At 44.1% G+C, this 27,441-nt stretch overlaps 2 protein-coding genes across 2 annotated transcripts; one reads left to right on the top strand and one right to left on the bottom strand.

Moving 5' to 3' along the window:
• Nucleotides 1-767: 767 nt before the first annotated feature.
• col1a1b (collagen, type I, alpha 1b) lies at nt 768-19,392 on the top strand. Its single transcript, XM_056429234.1, has 51 exons — nt 768-955; nt 2,410-2,604; nt 3,161-3,186; nt 3,339-3,374; nt 4,157-4,249; nt 4,667-4,738; nt 4,839-4,883; nt 5,077-5,130; nt 5,346-5,399; nt 5,585-5,638; nt 5,768-5,821; nt 5,930-5,983; nt 6,081-6,125; nt 6,236-6,289; nt 6,395-6,439; nt 6,572-6,625; nt 7,428-7,526; nt 7,638-7,682; nt 7,765-7,863; nt 8,274-8,327; nt 8,419-8,526; nt 8,867-8,920; nt 10,738-10,836; nt 10,949-11,002; nt 11,107-11,205; nt 11,449-11,502; nt 11,613-11,666; nt 11,757-11,810; nt 11,909-11,962; nt 12,103-12,147; nt 12,259-12,357; nt 13,395-13,502; nt 13,618-13,725; nt 13,875-13,928; nt 14,037-14,090; nt 14,181-14,288; nt 14,414-14,467; nt 14,596-14,649; nt 14,741-14,902; nt 15,013-15,120; nt 15,606-15,713; nt 15,819-15,872; nt 16,018-16,125; nt 16,223-16,276; nt 16,385-16,492; nt 16,598-16,651; nt 16,877-16,984; nt 17,079-17,373; nt 17,455-17,645; nt 17,766-18,008; nt 18,125-19,392. Exons 1-51 carry the CDS (start codon nt 874-876, stop codon nt 18,269-18,271), a joined length of 4,368 nt encoding a protein of 1,455 aa, XP_056285209.1. The 5' UTR covers nt 768-873; the 3' UTR covers nt 18,272-19,392.
• sgca (sarcoglycan, alpha) lies at nt 18,296-27,409 on the bottom strand. The gene is made up of 12 exons (XM_056429235.1): nt 27,143-27,409; nt 25,899-26,040; nt 25,544-25,672; nt 25,309-25,460; nt 23,868-23,934; nt 23,589-23,787; nt 23,330-23,504; nt 22,571-22,779; nt 22,397-22,423; nt 20,844-21,017; nt 20,737-20,763; nt 18,296-20,658 (listed from the first exon to the last, which is right to left on the bottom strand). Exons 2-12 carry the CDS (start codon nt 25,933-25,935, stop codon nt 20,652-20,654), a joined length of 1,203 nt encoding a protein of 400 aa, XP_056285210.1. The 5' UTR covers nt 25,936-26,040; nt 27,143-27,409; the 3' UTR covers nt 18,296-20,651.
• Nucleotides 27,410-27,441: the final 32 nt, after the last annotated feature.

Below are 27,441 nucleotides of genomic sequence, written 5' to 3'. Positions count from 1 at the left end.
AGTTTTATTTAATCATGTATTTGAATGCTGCTTGCAGGTGCTTGATACTCAGAAAGTGGAGAGGTCCAGAATAATGAATACATAAATAAAGACCTCTCTTCAGAGTTCTAATAAATTGTTTTTAACATGTCCTTAATAGACAGAAGCATTTATACTTCAAATGACTTTGGTAATATTTCAGTGTACATCTGGTTTGCTCTCCGTGCGTAAATTACGCATGAAAGACATACTTCTGAATCCATTCCTTTGATCGTTAAATAAAATAACTTCCTGCCCAACTGAAAACATCCAGTCCTCAGCTGCTCATCATGTCCATGATAGATTGGGGCCTGATGATTAAGGCTAAGCTGAAGATGGTCTGTTCTACAAATTAAACCATTCAGCTTCCAGGCGAGTAAAAAGCATTTCAGCGACACAATGTAGGCCTATCAGGTTAAAGGCCGAAAAGACAAAACACCTTAAAAAAAGAAGAAGCCTCAATTAAGAAAGTCCATGAAAAAGCAGAAGATGATACAAACACGTCTGAACGGTGGCGAGCCGGCGCATAAATGGTGCCTTGCCTCTCCTCATCGTCCACGTTTGAGCTGAAACGTGAACCTGTTTGACATGTTGGGAGACGGCCCCTCTCTCTGATGAAGGAGGGACTCTTTGACTTGAACATGTACAAGTCATCTGGTGCGCACGAGACCTCCCCCAAAACGTTTTGGCATATAAAAGCCAAGCTAACTCATTTGTTTAGTCAGTAGAGAGTTTCTGCTAGGGTCTGGATTTGGAGTTACACACACCGGACCCTATCCTGTATGAGTGGTGTCTGAGGAGAAAAAAAGGATTCCCCCTTCTGTCTCAAAGAATCTACATGTCTAATATTTAGACATGTTCAGCTTTGTGGATATTCGGTTAGCGCTGTTGCTGAGCGCAACAGTGCTTTTGGCAAGAGGTCAAGGAGAGGATGACAGTAAGTATCCTTTTGAAACATTGCTCTGAGTTGTTTTGGGACCGTGGCAGCCTCGGGGTGTGCAAAGGATGCTGAGCAGTTTGCTGGAACTGAACGTCCTCTCGTGCTCATGAGAGTGTGAGAAGTTGTTGCACATGAGGCGTTGTGGTGCTTTGTGTGTGTAGTGGGGTGAGGAGTGGAATCGAATAGTTTATTTAACTTTTTTCTCTATTGTTTGCTGCTCTCACTGACGTGCAGGAACGCGCTCCCTGTGGGTCCTGCGCGCTGGAGCGCAGCCCTTGAGGGGAGCAAGCTGCACTTTCTCTGATGAGCAGTGGCAGGACATTAAGTTCAAAGAGAGTTGAACCAAATTAGAAAAAGCAGAATCCCTTTCAGGGACTACTGATTTCATTTAGTTTGTAGAGTAGTTTTCGCCAGTTTGAGCAAAAATCGTATCCCAAGCCACAACGTTTTAACATCAACGCATCAACAAGTGAGCAACGTTTTTAGGGGGGCCCAACCCTGCTTAAGGGGAGACCTTTGAGCTGTTTTAAAGTTCAACTTGTGCACACAAGCTTCATACGAATGTCGCACTGAATTAAACAACTTGCATTATCCAGTTAGTTTAAAACTTGGTTCGGTTAGTTGAAAAAAAGAAGACAATGGAAAAATCGCCTAAGTCTGACGTCAACAAGGGGGAAAAGGGGCTAGACGTCAATTAATCACCAGGCAGAGAAGGGTGCGGAAGATCTCGTTTTGGAGGTGAACAGCGCCGCTCAGTGGCACACACTGGAACTGTGCATCCAAATCCTCCAAACCTCGGTCCTCCCACCTCCAAAGGCCCAACCACACATCCCCCAGCCTGTGAAGTGATTAGGTCCAGTCCAACTTTCCACTCAGTTTTTTTCAAAAGTAGAAAGTCTTGAAAGTCTGATTAGAAATGTTGTATTTTGACTTTTGCTACATTTGTCCTGTTTGCACGATCAGGCCTGTATCTGGACATTTACCATGGCCCCATAACTTCAACCTTTTCAAAAGACCTTTCTATAACATCTTCCGCATCTTGATGAAGTCATAATCTAGATAAAATGACACGTTGAAGAATGTAATTTTTTTTTTCAAATGTAAGAAAAAAAAAGTCTGCATGCCAGAAGCCAGACCTGACTACTTTCCAGTCTCAACATGTAAAGAACAAACAAGTCTATATGGGGAATTCATAAATAACCATAACAAAAAAATTTGAATAACATGTTGCTTTGCACACTAGTGTCTGATTTGAGCCTACTGGCCACTTCCTATATGCACACACATGTACAGCACATCAATGCCCAACCTAATTCATTAGAGATAATAATAATAATAATAATAATAATAATAATAAAGATAATAAAGATATTGTTATGATGTTCGCTCGCTTTCTTTGCATGTTTCTTCTTAGTTGATACCTAAATTAACCGTGGGGTTTCTCCTCTCAGGCACATTTGGCAGCTGCACATTAGACGGACAGTTGTACAACGACAAGGATGTATGGAAACCAGAGCCCTGCCAGATCTGCGTCTGCGACAGCGGAACCGTCATGTGCGACGAGGTGATCTGTGAGGACACATCCGACTGCGACGACCCCATCATCCCCGACGGAGAGTGCTGCCCTATCTGCCCCGACATCGATGGTACTTCACCTTCATCCTACCTCACCGATTCTGTGGTCTAATTAGCTTTTGTGGCGCCACCTAGCGCCTCCCACCTCACCTCCGACCACCCATGTGTCTCTGGCACCCGATGGACTCGAGGCCCTAAGTCTCCCTGCTCTCTTGAGGATTTTCAGAAAAAACAATCGCTTTGGATTTACATTTTCAATATGCATTGTTTTAACTGAGGATCTGTACCTGCTCTTTGGGGGAAGTCTGGCAGCGTTTATGTAATATCCCAACGTGCCTTCCCGTGCGGTGACACTGCAGGGTGCAGCAAACGCCACGTCTCACAAAACAACATCGTATATTTTAACTCCTTTTCCACGACAGGGAATCATTAAGAATCCAATAAATATGGGGGTTTGCCGGTTATTCTTTAAAATGCTGTAACCACAGTGTAATAAGCCGCTACTCCCCACATGGACCTGCTACTTAAACATTTACATTATTTTGTAAGTGCCCAAAGTTTCTGAATGTGTCTCTTCTAAATGTTCAAGAGGTGTTGACATTTTCTTTTTCTTCGTTGCTTCTGTAGGACCCCAGTTTCCAGAAGAGTTTGAGGTACTTTGATATTTAATCTTTTGAAAAATACTTGTTATTATATTACATGTCTCTCTTTGGAGATGCTGGCATGGCCTTGCTAAGTTAATTAGTACATCTGCTTATATTCTACATGCAGTGTGGCTCATCCCCATTTCTCTGTCTGTCCGTAGCAAACAACAGGAGCCGTTGGCCCCAAGGGAGACAAGGTAGGCTCACTCACTACTGTCCTCAGTTGCAGATGTTTAAACATAGTAATAACTATTGTATATATTTCCCATAAGGACAAAAACAAATATTTATGCAACTTTTACTTTATTAATTTGATTGAGTATGATTATTTTCTGTCAGATAGAAGTTAAATGCAGAATGACAATGTTTCCCTGTTTTGCTGTTTTTTGGGGAATATAGATTTATTCAATACAAATCATGCATTGTTGCTGCATGTGGTTGATTTGGTTTATTTTCAGAGGATTTTTCAATGTTTCTAAAGGCACGGTATTTTCATCAATCATGATTAACACAGCGGTGTTATATCTTTGATTTGCAGATTGAGTCTATACAAACTCATCTAAATCCTGTTACGGCTGCTATGACGTCATTGTTCTTGATGACCTTTAATAATTAGGTCACAAGGTCAACAGGTCATCAAAAGTTGAAAGGTCAAATAACGAGAATTGATTCGAAAATTGATGGATTAGCATTGAATAACATGAATGATAATTATGGAAAACGCAACTTTTAATTGAACTAACTTTTCAGTCTTTTTACAAACGTGCGGCGTGATCCACAAGCAGCACATCTATATTTTCATTCAGTCCAGCAAGTGGAAATTACAGATATGTGAAGTGTAACATAAATAGCAATTTCAAAGAAAAGACGAGTCTGCTTTGGTTGGGTTATAATCATGTCTGCATGGCATGTAGTAATAAGCATGTAGTAATGAGTAAAGAATATTGCTAACCGAGTGTCTGCCTTACTTGTTCTACAGGGTCCCGTTGGTCCATCTGGCAACGATGGGTTGGATGGACAGCCTGGTTTCCCCGGGCTTCCCGGCCCCCCTGGCCCCCCTGGCCTTGGCGGAGTAAGTATCTCCATGTCCCGACAGCCAGCAAGTCTCGGATTGCGTTTTTACAGACGACTCAACTCTGTTTAAAAAAAATAAAACAATAAAACATGTTATGCTTTGCACCGGAGAGAAGGAACTAGGGATGTTTATTTCAGCACCGGGGCGTGCAGACAGCTCCCTGAGCCTCAGGTTTTAGGTCTAGTGGAAAATGCAGAATATGTCCAGTTTATTCCGCCAGTGACAACATTTGACATGGATAGCTGAGCAACAGGATCAAATATATTGCTCCTCTGCTGAGATAGAACACCGTTAACCTGTGCATGTGATTCATTGACCTTTCAGGTGTGTTTTCGTGCAACAAGAACTCTTTAAGTGTTGTTTCTCCAACACTCGGTGACTAATCTCCCTCTTCTTCTTCTTCTCCCGGTACAGAACTTCTCTCCTCAGATGAGCTACGTCGACCACACCAAATCCAGCGGCGGCCCATCTCAGCCAGGCCCAATGGTATGACAGCGTTTCTCCTTCTCAGTCTAGCTCTAAAGCTCCTGTTTAGGCTAAATAATGAAGAGAATCTAAAGGAATTTTGTCTCATCTTCATCAACAGGGTTCCATGGGTTCTCGTGGTCCTCCTGGATCCCCTGGCTCCCATGTAAGTATTCTCTCATTTTCATTTTGACAATAAACCATCCTCAATATTTTGACAAATGATTTGCCCATTAACCGAGCTACTTACCAGCACCCAGTTGTTCTGTGCTCAGAGATGTGACACTGCATGTAACCATGAATGCTTGAACATTAAAGATGACATCATGTGAATATCTGTTGTTCTTGTTGTCCATCAGGGTCCTCAGGGTTTCAATGGCCCACCCGGTGAGCCCGGTGAGCCCGGAGCCTCTGTAAGTATAACAAATATTCTACTAAATAAATAAAATGAGAGGAAACCCAGAAATCTGCATGATTCCTTTTTTTAAATAATAGTTTTCTATGTATTTGTTATTGAGAACATGTTACTTCCCGTGACACACGGTTATAAACACCCGCTCTTCTTTCCCTTCCATGACACTGAATGTTCACCCATTTACAATCCATATTTGTATACTTGTTTTTTTAGGGTTCTATGGGATCTCGTGGTCCCACTGGTCCCCTTGGAAAGAACGGAGATGATGTAAGTGATTTATTGATTATGTCTCTCCCTGGCTGTTCTGTTCTATTTTTGTATAATCGAAGGAAAGACATTTAATGATTCCTCCTGACACAATACTGGTGTCCATGTTGTTCTCAATATCTTACTTTGTTATTCACGGTATTGCCTGAAGGTCTGCTAACCTCCTCTATGTGTGTCCTCAACAGGGTGAGCCCGGCAGAGCCGGTCGCCCCGGTGAGCGTGGAGCCGCTGGCCCCCAGGTGAGTGATGCCCATTGAGGGCAAAGGTCGGGAGATGGTCGGCCCAAAATGACTACTCTCATTTATTACATAACTTAAAAAGATTTCAACACGCATTCACATGAACTCATATTTGATTTCCTCCTGCAGGGAGCTCGTGGATTCCCAGGAACCGCTGGACTCCCCGGCATCAAGGGACACAGAGTGAGTTTGGCCGAGCGTTGATAAAAACATTTAGTTTTTAAAGCACAGTTTTTAACTGCTGTGATGTCGTCGTGAGAGGTGATTGACCCTGATTGACTTTGTGCACAGGGATTCAGCGGTCTGGATGGAGCTAAGGGAGACGCTGGACCCGCTGGACCCAAGGTAGGACTGCACGATGGGCTGTTGCCGAAAAAAACAAAACATTTCTACATAAATTGAACCAAAACTTCACTCAAATCCCTCCTGCATTTGTCTCCAGGGAGAGTCTGCTGCATCTGGTGAGAACGGTATCGCCGGCGCCATGGTACGTTTCTGTCTCATCTTATTGACTCGTACATCACGGTGATTCATATCGAAAAAAACAGCTATAATAATGCCAAGCTAATATTTCCCTGTAAATATTTCTCCATTTAGGGTTCTCGTGGTCTTCCCGGTGAGAGAGGCCGCCCAGGACCTCCCGGTTCTTCCGTAAGTGCCGCTCTTCCTCTTGTGCTATATGTGATTTGAGTCCATGTGTTGGTACACATATGAGTCCTGCATATCACTTGAATCTAATCTCCTCTTCCTCTGCAGGGTGCTCGTGGTAATGATGGCAACAGTGGCGCCGCTGGACCCCCTGTAAGTATTGCTTTTGGAAATATCACGCATTTGACATTGTGTGGTGACATCATTGCCCAGAGCTAAATTGAAGGCTTGCTCTCCAATTATCATTGAAACTAACATCCCGATTTTTTATTTTTTATTCCTCAGGGACCTACCGGACCTGCTGGGTCCCCTGGATTCCCCGGTGGTGCTGGAGCTAAAGTAAGTCACCCAATAAATTGTGCACACGCAATACATTAGTTTCTTATTGTATCGATTGGTTTTATTGTTTCAGATGCTTGTCTCGCTTCCATCGGGCCTTCTATCGTTAAGGTGCTATATGAATGAATAATCAAAAAAGTTAAATATTAAATAAATATTATCTGACCACAAGCGAACGCTGTCCAGCAGCTCTTCACCCTGAGAGAAGGTGCCACGCCACACTGCTTTACTATTTAACTTACTATTTATTATGGTTGTTAAACCTTTTCATATTGCAGCTGCCACTTGGTCCGTCACACAAGTGGGGGGCCCCTCCCCCGACAGGGACACTACTCTAACAGCCCCTCCCCTCCTTGTTACGCACCCCATTAAGCTCCTGTCCCTTTACCTCTGTGGGAGTTAATGGGACTCCATGTTGAAACTGTTCCAATGCTGATCCCACATGTAACGGATCAACTCTCTCCCTTTACAGCAAAATTTATAATTTGGCCTAATATTGCGTCTCCGCGGTGAACGCTGAAGCCACCAAATGTCATCAGCATCCCTCTAATAGCTGCATCCCTGCTCTTTATTATAAACGGGGCTCTACATACACGCAACGAGCCAATTTAAGATTAGTGTGACTATTTTCTCTCTTTATTTGTACCTCGAAATTAAAATGCGGAATGTATTATTATGAAGAGATGAGACATGTGCACATTGATTAATAAACGAGGACACCGTGCCACAGTTTTACAGACTATTACCGTATCTTTTACAACGTCATTCAATTTGTTTCACACGTTGTTGCTGCCCCCTACAGGGAGAGACCGGTGTTGCAGGAGGCCGTGGAAACGAGGGACTCCAGGGTGCCCGTGGTGAGGCTGGTAACCCAGGACCATCTGGAGCCGCTGGTGGAGCTGTGAGTCCAGACCCGACGTAACAACGTCATATCTTTTTCTCCACGTGGAGCACGACAAATAAATAAAAAAGCGAAATGAAATCCAGCGCTCAACACTTCCTCTCTCAACAGGGTGGCCCCGGATCCGATGGCTCCTCCGGAGCTAAGGGTTCTCCTGTAAGTATGGTACCCACGGGGTCCACGTTGATGCCGCTTGAGTCCTGAAGTGTTCTGACCCCCGGCTCTCGCCCCCCCACAGGGTATGTCTGGCATCTCTGGCGCTCCTGGTTTCCCCGGAACTCGTGGTCCCACTGGAGCTCAGGGAGCTGTTGGTGCTCATGGTCCCAAGGGTAACAATGTGAGTATAGGCCGACATGAGGTTTATGAATTCAATAATGTCCTACCTTTTAAATATTACTCTCATAACCGCTGTATGAGATCAGCTCAGGGTCTCCCAGAACACTGATTCGGACGATGTCAAAAGTCAAAGTCAAATACATTTTTATTGTCAATTTATTCAAATTAATTTAAATAAAAAATGTTCTTAATAATTTTTGTTGAACATACAGAAGATCGAAAGTATGTTTGTATTTTTTTAAAGATCTCATTTTAGGAACACCATCACAGTATAAATACCAGAATCGATACATAATCGCAAAACATAATAAGACTAAAAAATATATCGGTATCAACACACATTCGTCTTCATTGTAGCAGAGACTTGACAGCCAACATTAAATGTGTGTGTGTGTGTGTGTGTGTTCACAGGGTGATCATGGACTTTCTGGTTCTAAGGGAGAGCCTGGTACCAAGGGAGAGAGTGTAAGCTCCGCAATTCCTTAATTTAACATTCTGTATGATTTATTTTTCTATTTTCTTTTCTAATGACTTTTATTTTGAAAAACATTTCCAGGGTCCCGCTGGAGTTCAGGGACTTCCTGGAAACTCTGGTGAGGAGGGCAAGCATGGAGGACGTGGAGAGCCCGGTGGTGCTGGAGGCCGTGGACCCACTGGAGAGCGCGTACGTCACTTCTCCCGTCACATGACCCTCTGCTTGACCCTCTGCTTGACCCTCGACTGTCGAGACGCTCGTGTTCATCAGCGACATAGAAAGACCTTTGATCTGCTACAGTACACTGAATTCCCAGGGGATTCATAACATGAAGTATGAGCATTTACACCACAGTACTGACCGGTTCTGTTACTGACCGGTTCTGTTACTGACCGGTTCTGTTACTTACCAGGTTCTGTTACTGACCCGGTTCTGTTACTGACTCCTTTCTGTTACTGACCCGGTTCTGTTATTTACTCAGTTCTGTTGCTGACTCGTTTCTGTTACTGACTCGGTTCTCTTCCTTCAGGGTGGACCTGGTTCTCGTGGTTTCCCCGGTACTGATGGATCAGCTGGTGCCAAGGTGAGTCGGCAAACTGGGTCCAACACCAGAAAACCAGAACAGACACGAGAAAGATGAAGACAAAATAATCCTTCCAGTGAAGAAAAATAAAGTGAAGACATGTAGCCCACAAACTTGGACCCCTTTCCTCTGACTCTCACCGTCTCTCACCATTTCCCCTGACTCTCACCCTTTTCCCTGACTCTCACCCTTTTCCTTGACTATCACCCTTTCCCCTGACTCTCACCATTTTACCTGACTATCACCCTTTCCCCTGACTCTCACCATTTTACCTGACTATCACCCTTTCCCCTGACTCTCACCCTTTCCTCTGACTCTCACCCTCTCTCACCCTTATCCCTGACTCTTACCATTTTCTCTGACTATCACCCTTTCTCCTGGCTCTCACCCTTTCCCCTGACTCTCACCCTTTCCACTGACACTCACCCTTTTCCCGGACCATCACCCTTACCCTGACTCTCACCCTTTCCCCATGACTCTCACCCTTACCCCCTACTTTCTCCCTTACCCCTGACTCTCACCTTTTCCCCTAAATATCACTCTTATCCCTGACTCTCACCCTTACCCCTGACTCTCACCCTTACCCCTGACTCTCACCCTTTTCCCTGACTCTCACCCTTTTCCCTGACTCTCACCCTTACCCCTGACTCTCACCCTTTTCCCTGACTCTCACCCTTTCCCCTGACTCACCCTTTTCCCTGACTATCACCCTTTTCCCTGACTATCACCCTTTCCCCTGAGTCTCACCCTTTCCCCTGACTCTCACCCTTTCCCCTGACTCTCCGCCTTTCCCCTGACTATCACCCTTACCCCTGACTCTCACCCTTTTCCCTGACTCTCACCCTTACCCCTGACTATCACCCTTACCCCTGACTCTCACCCTTTTCCCTGACTCTCACCCTTTTCCCTGACTCTCACCCTTTCCCCTGACTATCACCCTTACCCCTGACTCTCACCCTTTTCCCTGACTCTCACCCTTTTCCCTGACTATCACCCTTTCCCCTGACTATCACCCTTACCCCTGACGCTCACCCTTACCCCTGACTCTCACCCTTTCCCCTGACTATCACCCTTTTCCCTGACTATCACCCTTTCCCCTGACTCTCACCCTTACCCCTGACTCTCACCCTTACCCCTGACTCTCACCCTTTTCCCTGACTCTCACCCTTTTCCCTGACTATCACCCTTTCCCCTGACTCTCACCCTTACCCCTGACGCTCACCCTTACGCCTGACTCTCACCCTTTCCCCTGACTATCACCCTTTCCCCTGACTCTCACCCTTACCCCTGACTCTCACCCTTACCCCTGACTCTCACCCTTTTCCCTGACTCTCACCCTTTTCCCTGACTATCACCCTTTCCCCTGACTCTCACCCTTACCCCTGACGCTCACCCTTACCCCTGACTCTCACCCTTTCCCCTGACTATCACCCTTTTCCCTGACTATCACCCTTTCCCCTGACTCTCACCCTTACCCCTGACTATCACCCTTTTCCCTGACTATCACCCTTTCCCCTGACTATCACCCTTACCCCTGACTCTCACCCTTTTCCCTGACTCTCACCCTTTTCCCTGACTATCACCCTTTCCCCTGACTATCACCCTTACCCCTGACGCTCACCCTTACCCCTGACTCTCACCCTTTCCCCTGACTATCACCCTTTTCCCTGACTATCACCCTTTCCCCTGACTCTCACCCTTACCCCTGATGCTCACCCTTACCCCTGACGCTCACCCTTACCCCTGATGCTCACCCTTACCCCTGACGCTCACCCTTACCCCTGACTCACCCCTTCCGCTTACTCTCCCCATGACAGGGAGGACCCGGCGAGCGTGGTGCCAATGGACCAGCAGGAGCTCAGGGAGCGACTGGTGAGGCCGGAAACTCCGGCACACCTGGCGCACCTGGATCCAAGGTGAGATATGCGACACGCGCCCTGCTGCTAAGCTCTCTGGAATGTCTCTGGAAGACACTCGACATGTGACCGTTGGTCTTCAACCTCACATGGCCTCTCTCCCCATGCACAGGGTATGACTGGTAGCCCCGGTAGCTCCGGAGCTGATGGGAAAGCTGGACCTTCTGTAAGTACTGAAAGAGCTGAACAGGAACTTGATGCAGAACTTCGGCTTCGTAAACAACCCAGTCCTCCATGGGTTGAGAGTCTTATCTTTCTGGTGATCCGTAGGGAGCCAGTGGACAAGATGGACGTGCTGGACCCGCTGGATCTACTGGATCCAGAGGACAGCCCGGAGTCATGGGATTCCCCGGACCCAAGGGAGTTTCTGTGAGTTCACGTGTGCTCTCATTATAGTTTGGAAAATGCAAAAGTAGACCTTTCTCTAGACGGTGGATTTGAGGGGATCCGTCCGTTCTTGCTAGTCTGCTCATCGATTATACATCAATCATATAAACCATGCAGTCGTAGAATATGAGATCAGTAATATCTATTTTTGCGTTCAGGTTTAAGTGGATGCAAAAATCCCTTTTTTACGGCAGATGTAAGTGTGAACTCTGCTCTTTTTAACAGGGTGAGTCTGGTAAGCCCGGCGAGAGAGGACCCGGTGGTGCTACCGGCGCTCTTGTAAGTACCAACTATACACATTCAATGATATGAATAATGATGATAATCAAAATGAAAGTGCTAAAAGAAATAAGCACAAAAACAGTTGATAACTGGGTTTTGGTTCACAGGGATCTTCTGGCAAAGACGGTGACGTCGGTGCTCCCGGACGTTCCGGTGTTTCTGTATGTATCTTGTTTTAACTGAACTGAACACCACCACATGAACGTGTCTCGAGGTTTCTCATCACTGTGTTGGCTTCTCTTCCTGTTCAGGGACCCAATGGAGAGAAGGGAGAGCCCGGATCCGCCGGGCCTTCCGGATTCCAGGTAGGTTGTGCGAGCGCCGTCTTTTGGTTCTGTTTGCCGTGGTTCTGTTGACGTGCCGCTCGCTATAACCCGGACGTCTACCTCTCCTCCTTGTGCAGGGCCTTCCTGGACCCCAAGGTGGTACTGGTGAGACTGGCAAGCCTGGTGATCAGGTGAGAATCACACTGGCTTTTCATTTAGTGGGAGAGTGAGTCCAGAAAACAGCGGACGCGGTCAGATATCTAGTTTTCTGCTTTGTAATTGCGTCACTTAAATGTCTCCTTTTGTTTCCTCCTCTCCTTCTCGTGTTCAGGGCGGTCCCGGTGAGTCTGGACCTTCTGGCCCAGCTGGATCAAGAGTGAGTTCATCCTATATTTCGTAAACGAAGCATTGTCCTTATCCATGTGGACCCTGTTCCTCTGGTCTCGTATTGGGTCTGACCCATGTGTGTGTCTCTTCTCTGCGTTAGGGAGAGAGAGGTTTCCCCGGTGAGCGCGGTGGAAATGGAGTTTCCGGCCCAACTGGAAGCCGTGGGTCTCCCGGCTCTGGTGGTTCCGATGGAGCCAAGGTAGGTTTAAAAAAATAAATACAAAAAATACAAAATCTTGCTAGGGATGAAATTCACAAACAGTTCTTGAAAAGAAAAAGCATCAAATGTAAGAATAGCAATATATAAACAGTCCTTTTTAATTTTGAGCCAAAAGAAAAGACCCCTGTTCTGGAAAGACTTCCAATATGTCAGAAATATTACACAATAGATGAATTAATCACTGTATAAGACAGTTAACCATCATTAAAATATTCATCACAATCCATGTACCCCCCCCCCCCCCACACACACACACACCTCACACTCCAGGGAGCGAAGGTCATCAAAATCTAAACTTTTAGTCACATATTTATCTGATAGGACCACGCCCTTATTTTCATATTTAATGAGGAAAAATATGTTTGGAGCTATCACAGTACTGTTATCAATGATTGTGTGATATTGACCACTCATTCACATGTGCTGGAAGTTCATTGATCAACATCCCCTGATCAATGAGGTCATAACATGTGGTCCAGTGTAGGCCGGCTTCAGGATATGAAACACTTCACATATCCATATTCATAAACCTCTAGCGTGGCCAAATGAAACGGCTGACGTGACTTCTCTTTTCTTTGATATTGGTTTTCACAGCCTGGAATGTGAGGCCTTTAAAAAATAAATGAAGAAACACAAACAATGCTCTCCATCCTCTCGTCATCCACCACTGATGCGGCTGAGAGAAAGAAGTAAAAGACTGAACGAATGCTCTACAGCCCTCTATTAGCCGTGCAACATGCAGACATTGAGGCAAACAAGAAGCGGCTGCAGAGCAATAACCTTCTCCACACTAAAACTATTGATTCTAGATTCTAGATTGTTATACGTTCTGGGTTTTAAAAAGAAAAAAGACAAATTATCCTCCAGTTTTCTTCCGAAAAAACCCCCAGCAAGAAACCGTGTGCCCACCTTACATTGTTGTCCACTGTGTATTTCACATTTCAGTGGATGGTTCACCTGCAGCTGATTGAATATGATCAATAGATGACAATGTGCATCTTAATGTTTGTGTGCAGGGAGAGGCTGGTGCTGGTGGTCTCCCCGGTGGTCAAGGTTCCCCCGGTATGCAGGGAATGCCCGGTGAGCGTGGATCTGGTGGTCTTCCCGGTGTCAAGGGAGAGGGAGTAAGTCTTGAATAATTATATAGTCATATATATATATATATATATATAGTAATTGACACAAAAGGGTTTTTGTCGCCGAATAAGTACGTGAATTTAACCACCGTTCTCTCTTCAGGGTGAGGGCGGAGCCAAGGGAGGTGAGGGCGGCGTCGGCAAAGATGGCGGCCGTGGTATGACTGGTGCTATCGGAGTCCCCGGCCCCCCTGGTTCTCAGGGTGAGAAGGTGAGACCAGGTTTTGACCTTCACACGTCAGTTATCACTTTGATATTTTCTAATTTGGTTTATCGACACGGTGTTTCTGAGCTAAGACTCCAGATGTAAGTGTTCATGATGACCGCTGACCTGCCCCTCTTCTCCACCTCTGGTTTTAGGGTGAGGGTGGTGCCATTGGAGTTGCTGGACCCACTGGACCCCGTGGTTCCTCTGTAAGTACCCCTGGCTTGACCTCTTCAGTATAAGATATGCACCACGTGATGACAGGTGGTGTACATGTCGACGTAGCCCTGACCTGAACGTCCTCCTGACTGTAACAGGGCGAGCGTGGAGAGAACGGACCCTCTGGACCTGCTGGATTCGCTGGATCTCCTGTAAGCATCTCACGCCTTACGCTTTAATATCTATACAACGAGAAAAGCCTGTGGTGTTGAACTGCTGCTTCTCTCGCCCTCCCACCTCAGGGTGCTGATGGTCAGCCTGGTGCCAAGGGAGAGTCTGGTGACTCTGGACCCAAGGGAGACGCTGGTGCTCCTGGACCCTCCGGACCTGTTGGCGGTTCTGGTCCTCAGGTGAGCCCACATGCCACGAGAATGCATTCTATAAACTGAACTCACAGTGTGTGCCACCTTTCTTTCTTATGGTTATGTTTATTCCCATATTGTAACATTATTTCCTGATTGTTTGTCATCAACAGGGACCTGCTGGCCAATCTGGACCTAAAGGTACCCTTGGTGGTGCTGGACCCCCTGTGAGTACCCCATCACACATGCAGGATTTACTAAATGATGCCACGGTGATGATGATGACGATGACGATGGTGACATCAGTGATGCTGTTTCAAGCCTCCATCTCTGTTGTCTCTGTGTGTGTGTGTAGGGTGCTACTGGTTTCCCTGGACCTTCCGGTAGAGTCGGACCCCCAGGCCCCTCTGTAAGTTTCCATAAGTCCACATAACCATCAATAATAACGGTTCTGTTTGTACATCCCCATTCACTGAGCTGAATCCTCTGCGTGTCTCAAGGGAACTGGTGGACCCCCTGGTGCCCTTGGACCCGTCGGCAAAGATGGAGCAAGAGGAGGCCGTGGTGAGTCTGGCATCGCCGGTCGCCCCGGTGAGACTGGTGCCGCTGGACCCGTTGGACCAACTGGAGAGAAGGGATCTGCTGGCTCTGACGGAGCTCCTGTGAGTTATAATTCTGCAAGAGATGTTCTGTCAAGGTTCAAATGTCCCACGGTGATTTTGTTTTGTATTATGCGCCTGGCTGACTGAGCGCTGTGTGTGGGTCTCTGCAGGGTACCGCTGGTTCTTCCGGACCCCAAGGTATTTCTGGACAGCGTGGTATTGTAGGTCTCCCTGGACAGCGTGGAGAGCGTGGTTTCTCCGGTCTGCCCGGACCATCTGTGAGTACTCACCATGATCCCATAGACACTCAACAACTGAGCCACAATATATTGATATTAACATAACTTCAGAATAAATAAGTAAAAAATAAAAATAAACATGCATTCTTTCTACTGGTCAATAGGGGGCGACATTTCTGCTGACATAAATGTATCTGATCGTACACAAGTCTATGAGAAAATGACTCTTTCTTCTCTCTTGATTTATTCCCTCAGTAAACATTGTACACATGAGTTCATGTTCTCAATCTCTAGTTTCAAGTCTTCTTCAATACAACATGATGTTCAGTAAATGATGGTCCATTTAGAAGCAAACAGACAGGGTGTGCTTCAGGGCGGGGCTACAAGGTGATTGACAGGTCCCTACCATGGCTTGGCCCGGTCTGCATGAGAGATATCTATGTTTTTCAGACCGACCTCTCACTTTGAAAACCTCTAGATTATTCCTAAAGCTCTCCTTCCTGACCTCTCTTGTTTCTCTTCAGGGTGAGCCTGGCAAGCAGGGATCCTCTGGACCTCTCGGAGGCCGTGGACCCCCCGGACCTGCTGGACCCCTTGGCCTGTCCGGTGCTTCCGGAGAGTCTGGTCGTGAGGTACGGGACCTGTGGAGTACTCACACATCTCTAATGCGTTGAGTGGTTAACGATGACTGTGTGTCAGCTGTGTTGATGACCAATCCTCGCTGCTCTTCCACACAGGGATCTTCCGGTAACGATGGCGCATCCGGTCGCGATGGAGCCTCCGGCCCCAAGGTAACCTTCTTCTTCTGGATCCCTCATTCTCATCCTCCTGCTGCGCTTCGCTCGCTCGTATTATCTTCAGTACAGCATCGCTTCCCAATAGAAACAAGCTTTTCGCTGCCTCGCATTGTCTGACTGGTTATTGTTCCCCCTGTAGGGAAACCGTGGTGAGAATGGTATGTCCGGACCCCCTGGATCTCCCGGCGCTCCTGGAGCCCCCGGATCTGCCGGACCCTCTGGCAAGACTGGTGACCGTGGAGAGTCTGTAAGTCCCCTTTCTTCTTCTCTGGAAATATGTTTTTACAAAAGTGCCGATAACTTTTCATTTGATCAGACTTTTTTTCACCCTCTCTTTATTTTAGGGTATCGCTGGCTCTTCCGGTCTCGGTGGCCCCACTGGTGTCCGTGGTCCCGCTGTACGTTTTCATCATCACATAATGAAGCATCGACAACATGAATACGCACAATATTTGAGATATTGCACCCCGAGTTCAGCTCGTTGACCTCCTGTTGTTGTCATTTAGGGCCGTGCTGGTGGAAAGGGAGACAGAGGAGAGGCTGGAGAGGGTGGAGAGAGAGGACACAAGGGACACAGAGGATTCACTGGAATGCAGGGTCTGCCCGGTACCTCCGTAAGTAAACCTTTACTTTAAGTAGAGAACAATCTCAACTTATCACAAAAAACGTTCTCTTTTAAATGTGTAATACTTCATATACGCACCTTCTTCTGCCTCCAGGGAGGCAATGGAGAGAGAGGACCTTCCGGCGCATCCGGAGCTACTGGACCTAGAGTAAGTACAACCGTGATTTACACGAAATAGAAACAATTTTGATCTTACAATATTAATAAACAAGACGGAGAACATGCCATCGCATAAGCATCATATCTAAATCCAAAAGCAGAATTTTTTGATCTGAGAAAACAAATAAACTGACAAAATAATTAGAATAATATGACAGGGTGAGTATGAATGGATCTGTTTCACTCATTAAGTGATCGTGTTTTTGCTCCACAGGGACCTTCTGGATCTCATGGCTCTTCTGGTAAGGATGGCATGAACGGTATGTCCGGACCCATCGGACCCCCCGGACCTCGTGGTCGCAATGGAGAGATGGGACCTTCCGTAAGTTGTACCACGATCATTGCTTCAAGCAGAGACTTGAACATTCAGACACTTCCAAAGTGCAGTGTGTAAACCTCTGGTGTCATCGAAACAGGGTCCTCCCGGACCCCCCGGAAACGCTGGACCCCCTGGACCTCCCGGCAGTGGATTCGACTTCATCAGCCAGCCCATTCACGAGAAGGCACCCGATCCCTTCCGTGGTGGTGGCGGTCGCCACAACTACCGCGCCGATGACCCCAACATGATGCGCGATCGCGACATTGAGGTCGACACCACCCTCAAGACCCTCACCCAGAGAGTCGAGAAGATCCTCAGCCCCGACGGTACCAAGAAGAGCCCAGTCCGCATGTGCCGTGACCTGATGATGGCCCACCCTGAGCTGAAGAGCGGTGAGTGCACATCAGGGCCCCCCGATGCAGCTTTTAGAGAGAGATGTGGATGAGATTTAAACCGTTTTATGTTCGTTGCAGACCTGTACTGGGTTGACCCCAACCAGGGGTCCGCTCTGGATGCCATCAAGGTCCACTGCAACATGGAGACCGGCGCGACTTGCGTCTACCCCAGCGAGTCCAGCATCCCCATGAAGAACTGGTACCTCAGCAAGAACATCAGAGAGAAGAAGAACGTGTGGTTCAGCGAGTCCATGACCGGTGGATTCCAGGTAAGAAGTCAAAAAGAAAAACAAACAAGGCTCCTCTGGAGCGGTTAGACCGTAGAATATGTGCCATTGAGTCCGGTGACATTAAAGCCTGTGCACCTTTCACCTCCCTCCACCATTCAGTTCCAGTATGGCAGCAATGGCGCTGACGTCGAGGACGTCAACATCCAGATGACCTTCATGCGCCTGATGTCCAACCAGGCCTCTCAGAACATAACATACCACTGCAAGAACAGCATCGCCTACATGAACTCCGCCAGCGGCAACCTGAAGAAGGCCGTGCTCCTCCAGGGATCCAACGACGTCGAGATCAGAGCCGAGGGCAACAGCCGCTTCACATACAACGTCAGCGAGGATGGCTGCACGGTGAGTTTTTTTATTCTTCTTTTTCTCGACAAGCTTCGAGAGACGCAAAAGACGTCTCGACTTTTCTTGAGCAGTTTCTGACTTTTATTTTCTCCTTTTTTCGTTCCTCTCCGCAGTCACACACTGGCTCATGGGGCAAGACAGTCATCAACTACAAGACATCAAAAACATCCCGCCTGCCCATCATTGACATTGCTCCTATGGATGTTGGTGCACCTGATCAGGAATTTGGCGTCGAAGTTGGCCCCGTTTGCTTCTTGTAAAAAGAACGAAATATGGATATGACATTGTTTTTTTCTTTTCTAGCAGTCATCTCTAAATCTTTTTTCTATGCATTCAAAACTCATTCGGCTGCCATTGGTCCACAAGCTTAAAACCACTCTACGGAAGACGATGTTTGTGTTTTTACGATCAAGTTTTTGGGACTGCTACTTCAACCAAAACCAACCACAAGGACACTTTAAAAAGAATCGTTTGTTTCCACTGGCAACAAGAAAATAATATATATGCTTGTGTAAAATTTCCCCCTGGAGATTGAGAAAAGAAAAAAAAGATCCTCACACACAATGAAACACAGGTCACTTTTGCCATTTTTCGACCACTGCGGAAGGACATTGAAAACAACAAGTGATGTGTACCATTTTTCTGGTGTTAAATAAATTGTAAAAAGTGTGAAAGTGTCTTCTTGTTCTAAATTCTTGAGGAAAAAGAAAGAAAAAAAAGAAAACACCTGAACGTTGCTCAGACAAAACACCAGCAAAAAGAGCCGTCACAGAGAGGCTCGCCTTCGTTGCAGTATGTAGACGGCTACCTCGTCGCGAGAAGGCACTAACGACTTTTTTCTTTTTCTTAAATGAAAAGGGAATTTTTTACACAAGTCTATTGTGGGGAAATCCAAAACATTCAAACATTTCAATGAGGTCCAGTTATTGGTGTTCCTGTAATTATTGCCACTAATGCCTGCAGAACCTTTGGTGCTACTAAATTGACTCGTTGTCTATGCAGGGCAATTGTTTTCTTCTTAAGTGTTCTGGAAAGGTGATCACTACAGATGTAATGCATGCCATCATGTCTTTGTACATAAAAGCAAGTGACTGTGGTTCAATATCATTTCCCTGCACATTTGTTCAGTGTTCATCCTTCTGTCTGTTTGCCCCCTCGTCACTAAAACGAAAAAAAAGAAACAGCACACATCTCCCATACCCTGTTGTTCATGTTGTTTGTTGATGTCTTTCGCGAAGGGTTTCTTAAAAAAGAATTTGAAGCAGACCCACTTTCAAGGTTTAAAACAGTGATTCTGTACTTATTTTGTACATGTAAAATACATTGAGATGTTTTTAATTATTTTGGGTGCTAAAATAAAGCATGTGAAGTGGTCTACTCAGTGGCTGAGTTTTCACTGTCCTCTGTAGCAACTGTTGGGAAATCAGGTGTGAGGAGAGTTAGTCCTCAGATACATGTTGATAGAGAGAGAGAGAGAAAGAAGGATAGAGAGAGAGAAAGAAGGATAGAGAGAGAGAAAGAGAGCAGACGGCCATGCATCATACATTGAAATAGAGTTACAATAAGCTTCAGAAATCAACTGTTCCACAATAGTTGCACTGAGAACATTTATATTAAGCAGCAGTGAAAACAAAGCCAATATCCAATAATACAAGTTGGCTTTTCTTTATCAATACACACACACTTGTTACTTTTTTATTAAATCTGCCAGTAAGTTCCTTTAGAAATCCGAGTTAAAGCTGCATTAAATGCAGCAAACAGCAAAAATCAATCATTCATCAAACATGCAATTTTCATGTCACTTGTATTGTTTTGTTCACAATATATGAGAATGAAGTGTATCCACAGATGTGGCTTTTAATATTTGTTATAAGTTGGGGAAATATGGAAAATCCTAAACACCAAATAACCATTTGACAAACACTTATTTTATTTCAATGACATCTAAAGAAGTTTAAAAAACATGATCTCTCACTGCAAATATCGACCCATAGACGAATGACTCTTTATGTAGAAACACTGGCGACCCCTTGTGGAGGTTTAGTGCAACAACAGACACATATGAGGGAAATTCAACACCGAGTGAAAAGAATCAGAAAACTGCTGCTGCACTGCTCTCTGAACCATCTTTCTTTGATCGTAAGTGATAAAGTAATGTGAATGAGAGAGAACAGTTGTGACCCCTTGAAGCGTCTTGACCCGACATGCAGCTCCACCAGAGACGTTCACGCAGCTGGTAACAGCTTTCAAAGTAGTCCATTTGACATATATATTGGGACACACTAAATAATTGTTTATCATACTAAATATAATGGTCATCCATGTTTTCTCATGTGACACGATCTAGCTTTTCACAACATTTGTAAACATTTTTTAAATTTGTAATTGATTAGCCTTGCTTTAAACCAAGAGATGAGCTGGATGTGGGGCCCATTGTAGGCTTTGCTGACAACAACAATAACAATGAAGACTGTGGCTTTTAAAAAATTGTATTCGTAGAGAAAGAAGGGGGAATATGGAAAATCATAAACGGCAAATAACCATTTGACAAACTACACTCTTATTTTATTCTAACAGCACCCGAGGAAGAAGAAAAAAAACACATAATCTCTCTGGATGACTCTTCATCCGTCATCGTTCTCATTTCCTGCAATAAAAAAACGAGTGATGAGTATGTGTTCTTTGAAGCATTAAATATAGAGCAGAACAAATGCAGTGGATTTACCTGGGCAACGTGTCACTGTACGGATCACTGAGAAAGAATACAAAATGTTAATAATTACCCAACATTAATAATAAAATGAATGAGTGTGATAATCTGTGAATCCTTACTGCTGGGCCAGGATGAGGGGGATGCTGTCCGACTGCAGCGACGGAGCTCCGCCTCCAGTCCGGCAGTTGAACATGGGCAGCGTGGACCGAGGTGGAAGAACGCCGCGCTCTGCGGCCATGTTCCTCAGCTCATCGGCGTTCCCGTGAATAGTGTGGTGGTGGTACAGCTGGATTCTGCAGAACACACAGCAGCACACGTCACACATCAAGCAGTTTGAATTTAATATTCACCAAAACTGCTACAAAACTTATTTGGTAGGTTTTTAAAAGAAAAAGAAAAGAAAAAACATCAGCTTTTGGCTTACAACTTTTCCATATTGTTCGATAAACATTCAGATTGTCTGAAAGTGATAAAATAAGAGAACACACTGTCAGTGAGGAAATTAATTCATAATTAATATGAAGTGTTGGAAGTATAATACAGTATACAATACCACACTGTGAAAGTAGTTCAAGTACTACATTGAATACTTTACTTGAGTAAAAGTATTATCAGCTAAATGTACTTAAAGCGTGAAAGTATTAAATGTGCAGTAAAATCTTCCCTGTCAGCATATATATATATACACTACCGTTCAAAAGTTTGGGGTCATCCAGACAATTTCGTGTCTTCCATGAGAACTCACTTTTATTTGTCAAATGAATTGAAAATTGAATAGAAAATATAGTCAAGACATTGACAAGGTTAGACATAATGATTAATATTTGAAGTATTAATTTTGATCTTCAAACTTCAAGCTCAAAGGAAGGCCAGTTGTATAGCTTATATCACCAGCATAACTGTTTTCAGCTGTGCTAACATAATTGCACAAGGGTTTTCTAATCAGACATTAGTCTTCTAAGGCGATTAGCAAACACAATGTACCAGTAGAACACTGGAGTGATAGTTGATGGAAATGGGCCTCTATACACCGATGGAGATATTTCATTAGAAACCAGACGTTTCCACCTAGAATAGTCATTTACCATATTAACAATGTATAGTGTGTATTTTTGATTAATGTTATCTTTATTGAAAAAACAGTGCTTTTCTTTGAAAAATAAAGACATTTCTAAGTGACCCCAAACTTTTGAACGGTAGTGTATATACCTTTCTAGATTAATGTTACTGCTGCATTAATGTGTATGTTGCATTTGAACTCCTTTGCATCCTGTTGTTTGGCTTAATCTACATACAACAATGCAACATAATACATACGATTATTATATGTTATATAATTTGCTGCGAGAACCAAGTATCTCCAAAGAGTCAACCTTCATGAGCCCAGACACACCGCCCTGTTTCATCTTTGTGAAGCTACATTTTGCAGCTGATCCGAGACGCTTTTCAAAGAGTTTATCGGAGGATTTGCTGAACGTGTAAAGGAACGTGGACATTTTGTTATTCACAGGACGGGAAGGGGAAGAAACATCGTAATCTGAAGAGAAACTAAAGCAGTCGGACAAGAAATGTGGAGTAAAAAGTACATTACGCTCTGAGATATCATGAAATATAAAAAATAATAAATTGTGAACATGTAGGAAACAGCATCAACGGAGAACAACGTACTTACTGATTTGTTCTTGCATTCCTTTTCGCTCTATGCAAAAAAAAGACAAAGGAACAGAATAAAGTGTCACCGCTGTGTCACAGTTGATCAGGATCAATTCAGTATTTGTATTATTATATTATATATAATGTATTATTTTAACCGCCATCAGTCAGTAGGTTCAAGGCGGATACGTACACTCCCTGCCGTCTGCCGAACATGATGTAGGCCAGCAGCAGGCAGAGGATGATGGCGAGGATCAGGGGCACGATCACCGTGACGATGTAGTCCGGGAAGAAGTCTCGGCTCGGGGGAGACTCGGGAGGGCTGAAGTCACCGCCGTCCTCCAGAATCCCCGAACCCATCGCGGGAGCAGGTGGCGCCGGCTTCCACCTCGTCAGATCAAACTGCAGGGCAGGAGAAGGCCAAAGGTCAAAGTTCAAAGGGAAGGACTCTGATAGTGGGCCTAAAGATACATTGAGAGGTAACTAACAGGATGATAAAAGGAGAGAATTAGAGTTATACTGTTTTCTTCAGACTTCTCTCTATAATTTACTTTTTCTTGGTGAAATACTGGAGATATTTACATCTTCAGGCCTGTAGAACCTCTAAAATATTCAAATTATCTTAAAATAGTTGTTTTTCTCGATTTTTAATTTCCAATTTGATAAAACAGAGAAGAGAAAAATAAAAAATGATCAGGTCAATCAGATTGAATATTGCAAATTTCGCCATCGTGGGACGAAAATAGTAAAATCTAAGTTTATCTTAATTAAATGTCAAAATATATGGAAAATAAATGGACTTTCCCTTCTTGAGGTAGCCTTAATACACTATTATTACTATTTCACGAAAGACAAAGTCTTATCCTCTCAATATTCTTGTCAAGAAACAGCAGAAACAAACACTGCTCTGCCCATTCAGACTGGATCATATATTTCCATTTCCGGGCCTCACCAGCTCCGTGTTGCACCAGGTGATGCAGTTGCTGGGAATGTTGCAGAAGTTACAGCCTCCCGGGACCTTGACCTTGACCTTGTCCCCCGCTGAGCACTGCTTCCGATACTCTTCCGTCTGCACCCTCATGAGGCAACCGGAGAAATACCGCTCCGACCCCACCTTCACGTACACACTGACACAAAATCAGACGTCCACGACGGCGCCGTCACTCCAGAGTTTAAAATGACGGCGTCTCTTTACATCTCTTTTGTTTTACCCTTCGAAGTGTCCCGCCAGAGGGAGCGGGACTCTGCCGCCCCGGTCGAGGGCGTTGGTGATGTTGACAATTTCCAAGGCCTCTGTGTCCCACAGCTTCTGTAAGTCCTGCTTTATCTCACCCTGAACAGAAGAGGGCAGCACCTTCTCAATCTCCCTCAGCTTGATGAAGAACTCTGCTTGATAGGGCAGCATCTTCTCTGTGAGTGACAGCAGGGAGGTTACGGTTGCAGTCTCCTTCACGTAACTGCACGTGCGATATCATCTGAATCAACCGTACCCGCTGTGGCTTTGATCACCATTATGCGTTTGGCCGTGTCATAGCTCCGTCCGTTGATGGCGTAGATCTGTCGGGAGAAGAGCGGGAGTTCATCACATCGTAGTTTTCATGTTATTTTAGTTTGTGTGTGATGCTCGGGTGAGACCTGCTACACTGGCCAGTGCAGCAGGTCTCACGCCGCTACCCGTGGGTTTCCCCCAAAAGCTCCAAGGATCAGCCATGACCAAAGAGGTTCCGGTTAACAACATGTTTTATTTCACACGCACACCACACACAGCAGACCGCACAACGACACGTCTGCTCACTCCCCTCTCCACTCTCCACTGAGCCCTTTTATGAGGGCGGCCTCGGCTGCTGACTGATTGCCAATCACCAGCAGCCGAGGCCAAATTGGAGACAGCTGCCACAAACATGTTTTGCAGAAATAAGATATTTGGTTTGATTGAGATAAAAGTTATACTTATCTCTTATTCAAAGACTTCTTTCTCCCTGAATGTTTGATGCTGTTTCAAAATGACGCCGTTAAATAAAACCCTAAAGACTTTTTTCTCTTCAGGGTCTGACAGCAGGACCTCACATTTACCACCGGTGGTGTCAGAAAGCTGCATATTCTTCAGATTCGTCTTCTCTTATCATATTACTCATTATATATATATATATATATATATATATATAATTTTTTTTCTTTTCTACATTGCTCTGTGCCTTTTGATTATGAGCCAAACATAAATATGATAAGTGAAGACAAATCTGAAGAATATGCAGCTTTCTCACGTACCGGTGGTAAATGTGAGGTCCTGCTGTCAGACCCTTAAGAGAAAAGGTATATATATATATACAGGACTGTCTCAGAAAATTAGAATATTGTGATAAAGTTCTTTATTTTCTGTAATGCAATTAAAAAAACAAAAATGTCATGCATTCTGGATTCATTACAAATCAACTGAAATATTGCAAGCCTTTTATTCTTTTAATATTGCTGATTATGGCTTACAGCTTAAGAAAACTCAAATATCCTATTTCTAAATATTAGAATATCATGAAAAAGTATACTAGTAGGGTATTAAACAAATCACTTGAATCGTCTAATTAACTCGAAACACATTTTCAAATGTTTGATTTTGTTTTGCTGTTATAAATCTCTTTTTTTACTTGGTCTGAGGAAATATTCAAATTTTATGAGATAGGATTTTAGAGTTTTCTTAAGCTGTAAGCCATAATCAGCAATATTAAAAGAATAAAAGGCTTGCAATATTTCAGTTGATTTGTAATGAATCCAGAATGCATGACATTTTTGTTTTTTTAATTGCATTACAGAAAATAAAGAACTTTATCACAATATTCTAATTTTCTGAGACAGTCCTGTATATATATATATATATATATATATAAAGTTGTGTCATGTGCAGCATGCTGACACTGTTTCCTGATCACTTCATACCTCAATTATAGTTTTTCCTGGAGACGTTGGCGTGCCGTACAGGAAGCCATTATCGTAGGGGTGCCTCTGGGTGAAGCGTAGCCACTCCGGGAGGTCCGGAAAATTCTGACGATTGCACTTAAAATTCATGGGGTCATCATAAAAGCGCCCGGCTTTATAAAGAGGAGAAAAGAGACATCATTAAAAATGTATAAATATATTGAAATCTTATCAAGGCTAAATAAAGGATTCTTACCGTAGAGTTTTGACAACGGTTCAAAGTCACTCTGGAAAGTCTCTCTCAGCAGCTCGTATGTGAAGAACTTGCCCACGGGAATAGTGACTTTGATCTCTGCATTGGCCTCAAACAAACTGGCCACACAAACTGTGTTACACAAAAAAAGATTTGTCTGAATTGTCGAACAAAACCGTGAATGTGACTTTAAAATATGACAACACACAACCTCTGATGTCGAAGTCTTGAGAATTAAACTCATACAATTCTTGGACTCTGCACCAAATGTTAATAACATCAGATCTGATATTGAAAACAGGGTTTCCAGAGTTGCCATTATACACAAAGTCAAACTGTTTTTAGGAATAAAACTCGCCTGTGAGAAAGAAGACCCAGCTCCGGCAGCCTGCCATCTTGTTCTGGCGTGTGATTGACAGGGCCAAGCGGAGAGGGGCTCGGTCACAGCCAGAGACATGTCAGAGCTATTTTTACCTCGCTCCTCTCATAACATCCGGAGTCTGTGATTGTGTGGGATAAATAAAGATATCAAGATGTAAAATCACGAACTGAGTTGCTGTATAGGCATGGTATTTTTTTCACGTCTGAATAAACTACTTAAGTATAGTTTTGAGGTACTTTACTTCCATCTTTCACTACTTTATACTTCTACTCTGCAACACTTTCAGAGGGAAATGTTGCAACTTTTACGAAAATATATTCATCTGATGGCTTCAGTTTTTAGATTAAACCTTGTAGATTCAGTTTCTACATCAGGTGGACAACATATAACTAACAGGTCTCGCCCTCTGTAATGCATTAAAATGAGACATATTATCACTCTAAAAGGGGCCATTCTGCCAGAGTACTTTTACACTTTATACACACATATATATATATATATATATATATATAGAGAGAGAGAGAGATGTATAATTACTCTACACACACACACACACACACACACATATTTAAACACACACATATATATATATATATACATACATATGTACATACATACTTCTTCCACCGCCAGCCTATTGTAATCTATACATTTATATGTATTTTTATATATACATAAATATATATAAATATATATCATATATATAAATATATAACTTATTCCACCACTAGCCTGAAGTAATCTTTCCATGTGTATATATACACACGCCTAGGTCTATATATAAGTATTACTATAGGCCTATATATAAAAAGTGTTATGTATAGATTACTACAGGCCAGTGGTGGAAGAGGTTCTATAACAACTGGCCTGTAGTAATCTATACATTATACCCTAACTTTATTAATTTATATATTTATTACATTTGAGCTGTTTCATATGTTGTCTTAATAAAATGATTATACGCCACAGGAGACAATAACTGTATGTAAGTAAATTCAGGCACAAAACATCACGACTAAGTGACAGAAATCTGGAAATTGCAATTTATGATTTGAACAGCTTGCAGAACTAGCTGTGTGTGTGTGTGTGTGTGTGTGTTATATTGAGGGTGTGTGGTTACACTTCATTCACTGTCTGTAACCATAATGCACCAGGGGAAATCCATTTATTATATTATACTATATATTATACGATGACTCAAGGGCAGGGCAGATACTCACCAGCAGCACTTTTCTTGTGAAAGCTATCTGGGTGTCACTCCTGCCTTCCTGAAAAGTGATGCACTTCCCGTTTGACAGAACTTCCGTCTTTTTAGGGACATTTGTGTCCTTCAGGCCTTCAACTGCTGTGAGGTAAAGAAGACAACGTGGAAGGAGAGTTCAGACATGACATCTCTCGTGTTGTTCTTAGTGTGTGTGACACGCTCTTGTGTCCGTGGCCTTCACATAAAGCAGCCCCAACAAAAATCTGAGAGCGAGACGGCGTGGGAAGATTCAAAACCCCAAAGGGAATTGCTTTG

This window comes from Pseudoliparis swirei, chromosome 13 (genome assembly GCF_029220125.1).
Source record: "Pseudoliparis swirei isolate HS2019 ecotype Mariana Trench chromosome 13, NWPU_hadal_v1, whole genome shotgun sequence".
Lineage (NCBI taxonomy): Eukaryota > Metazoa > Chordata > Actinopteri > Perciformes > Liparidae > Pseudoliparis > Pseudoliparis swirei.
Note: the sequence above shows the minus strand (reverse complement) of the source record. Positions and strands in the feature narration are given on the sequence as shown.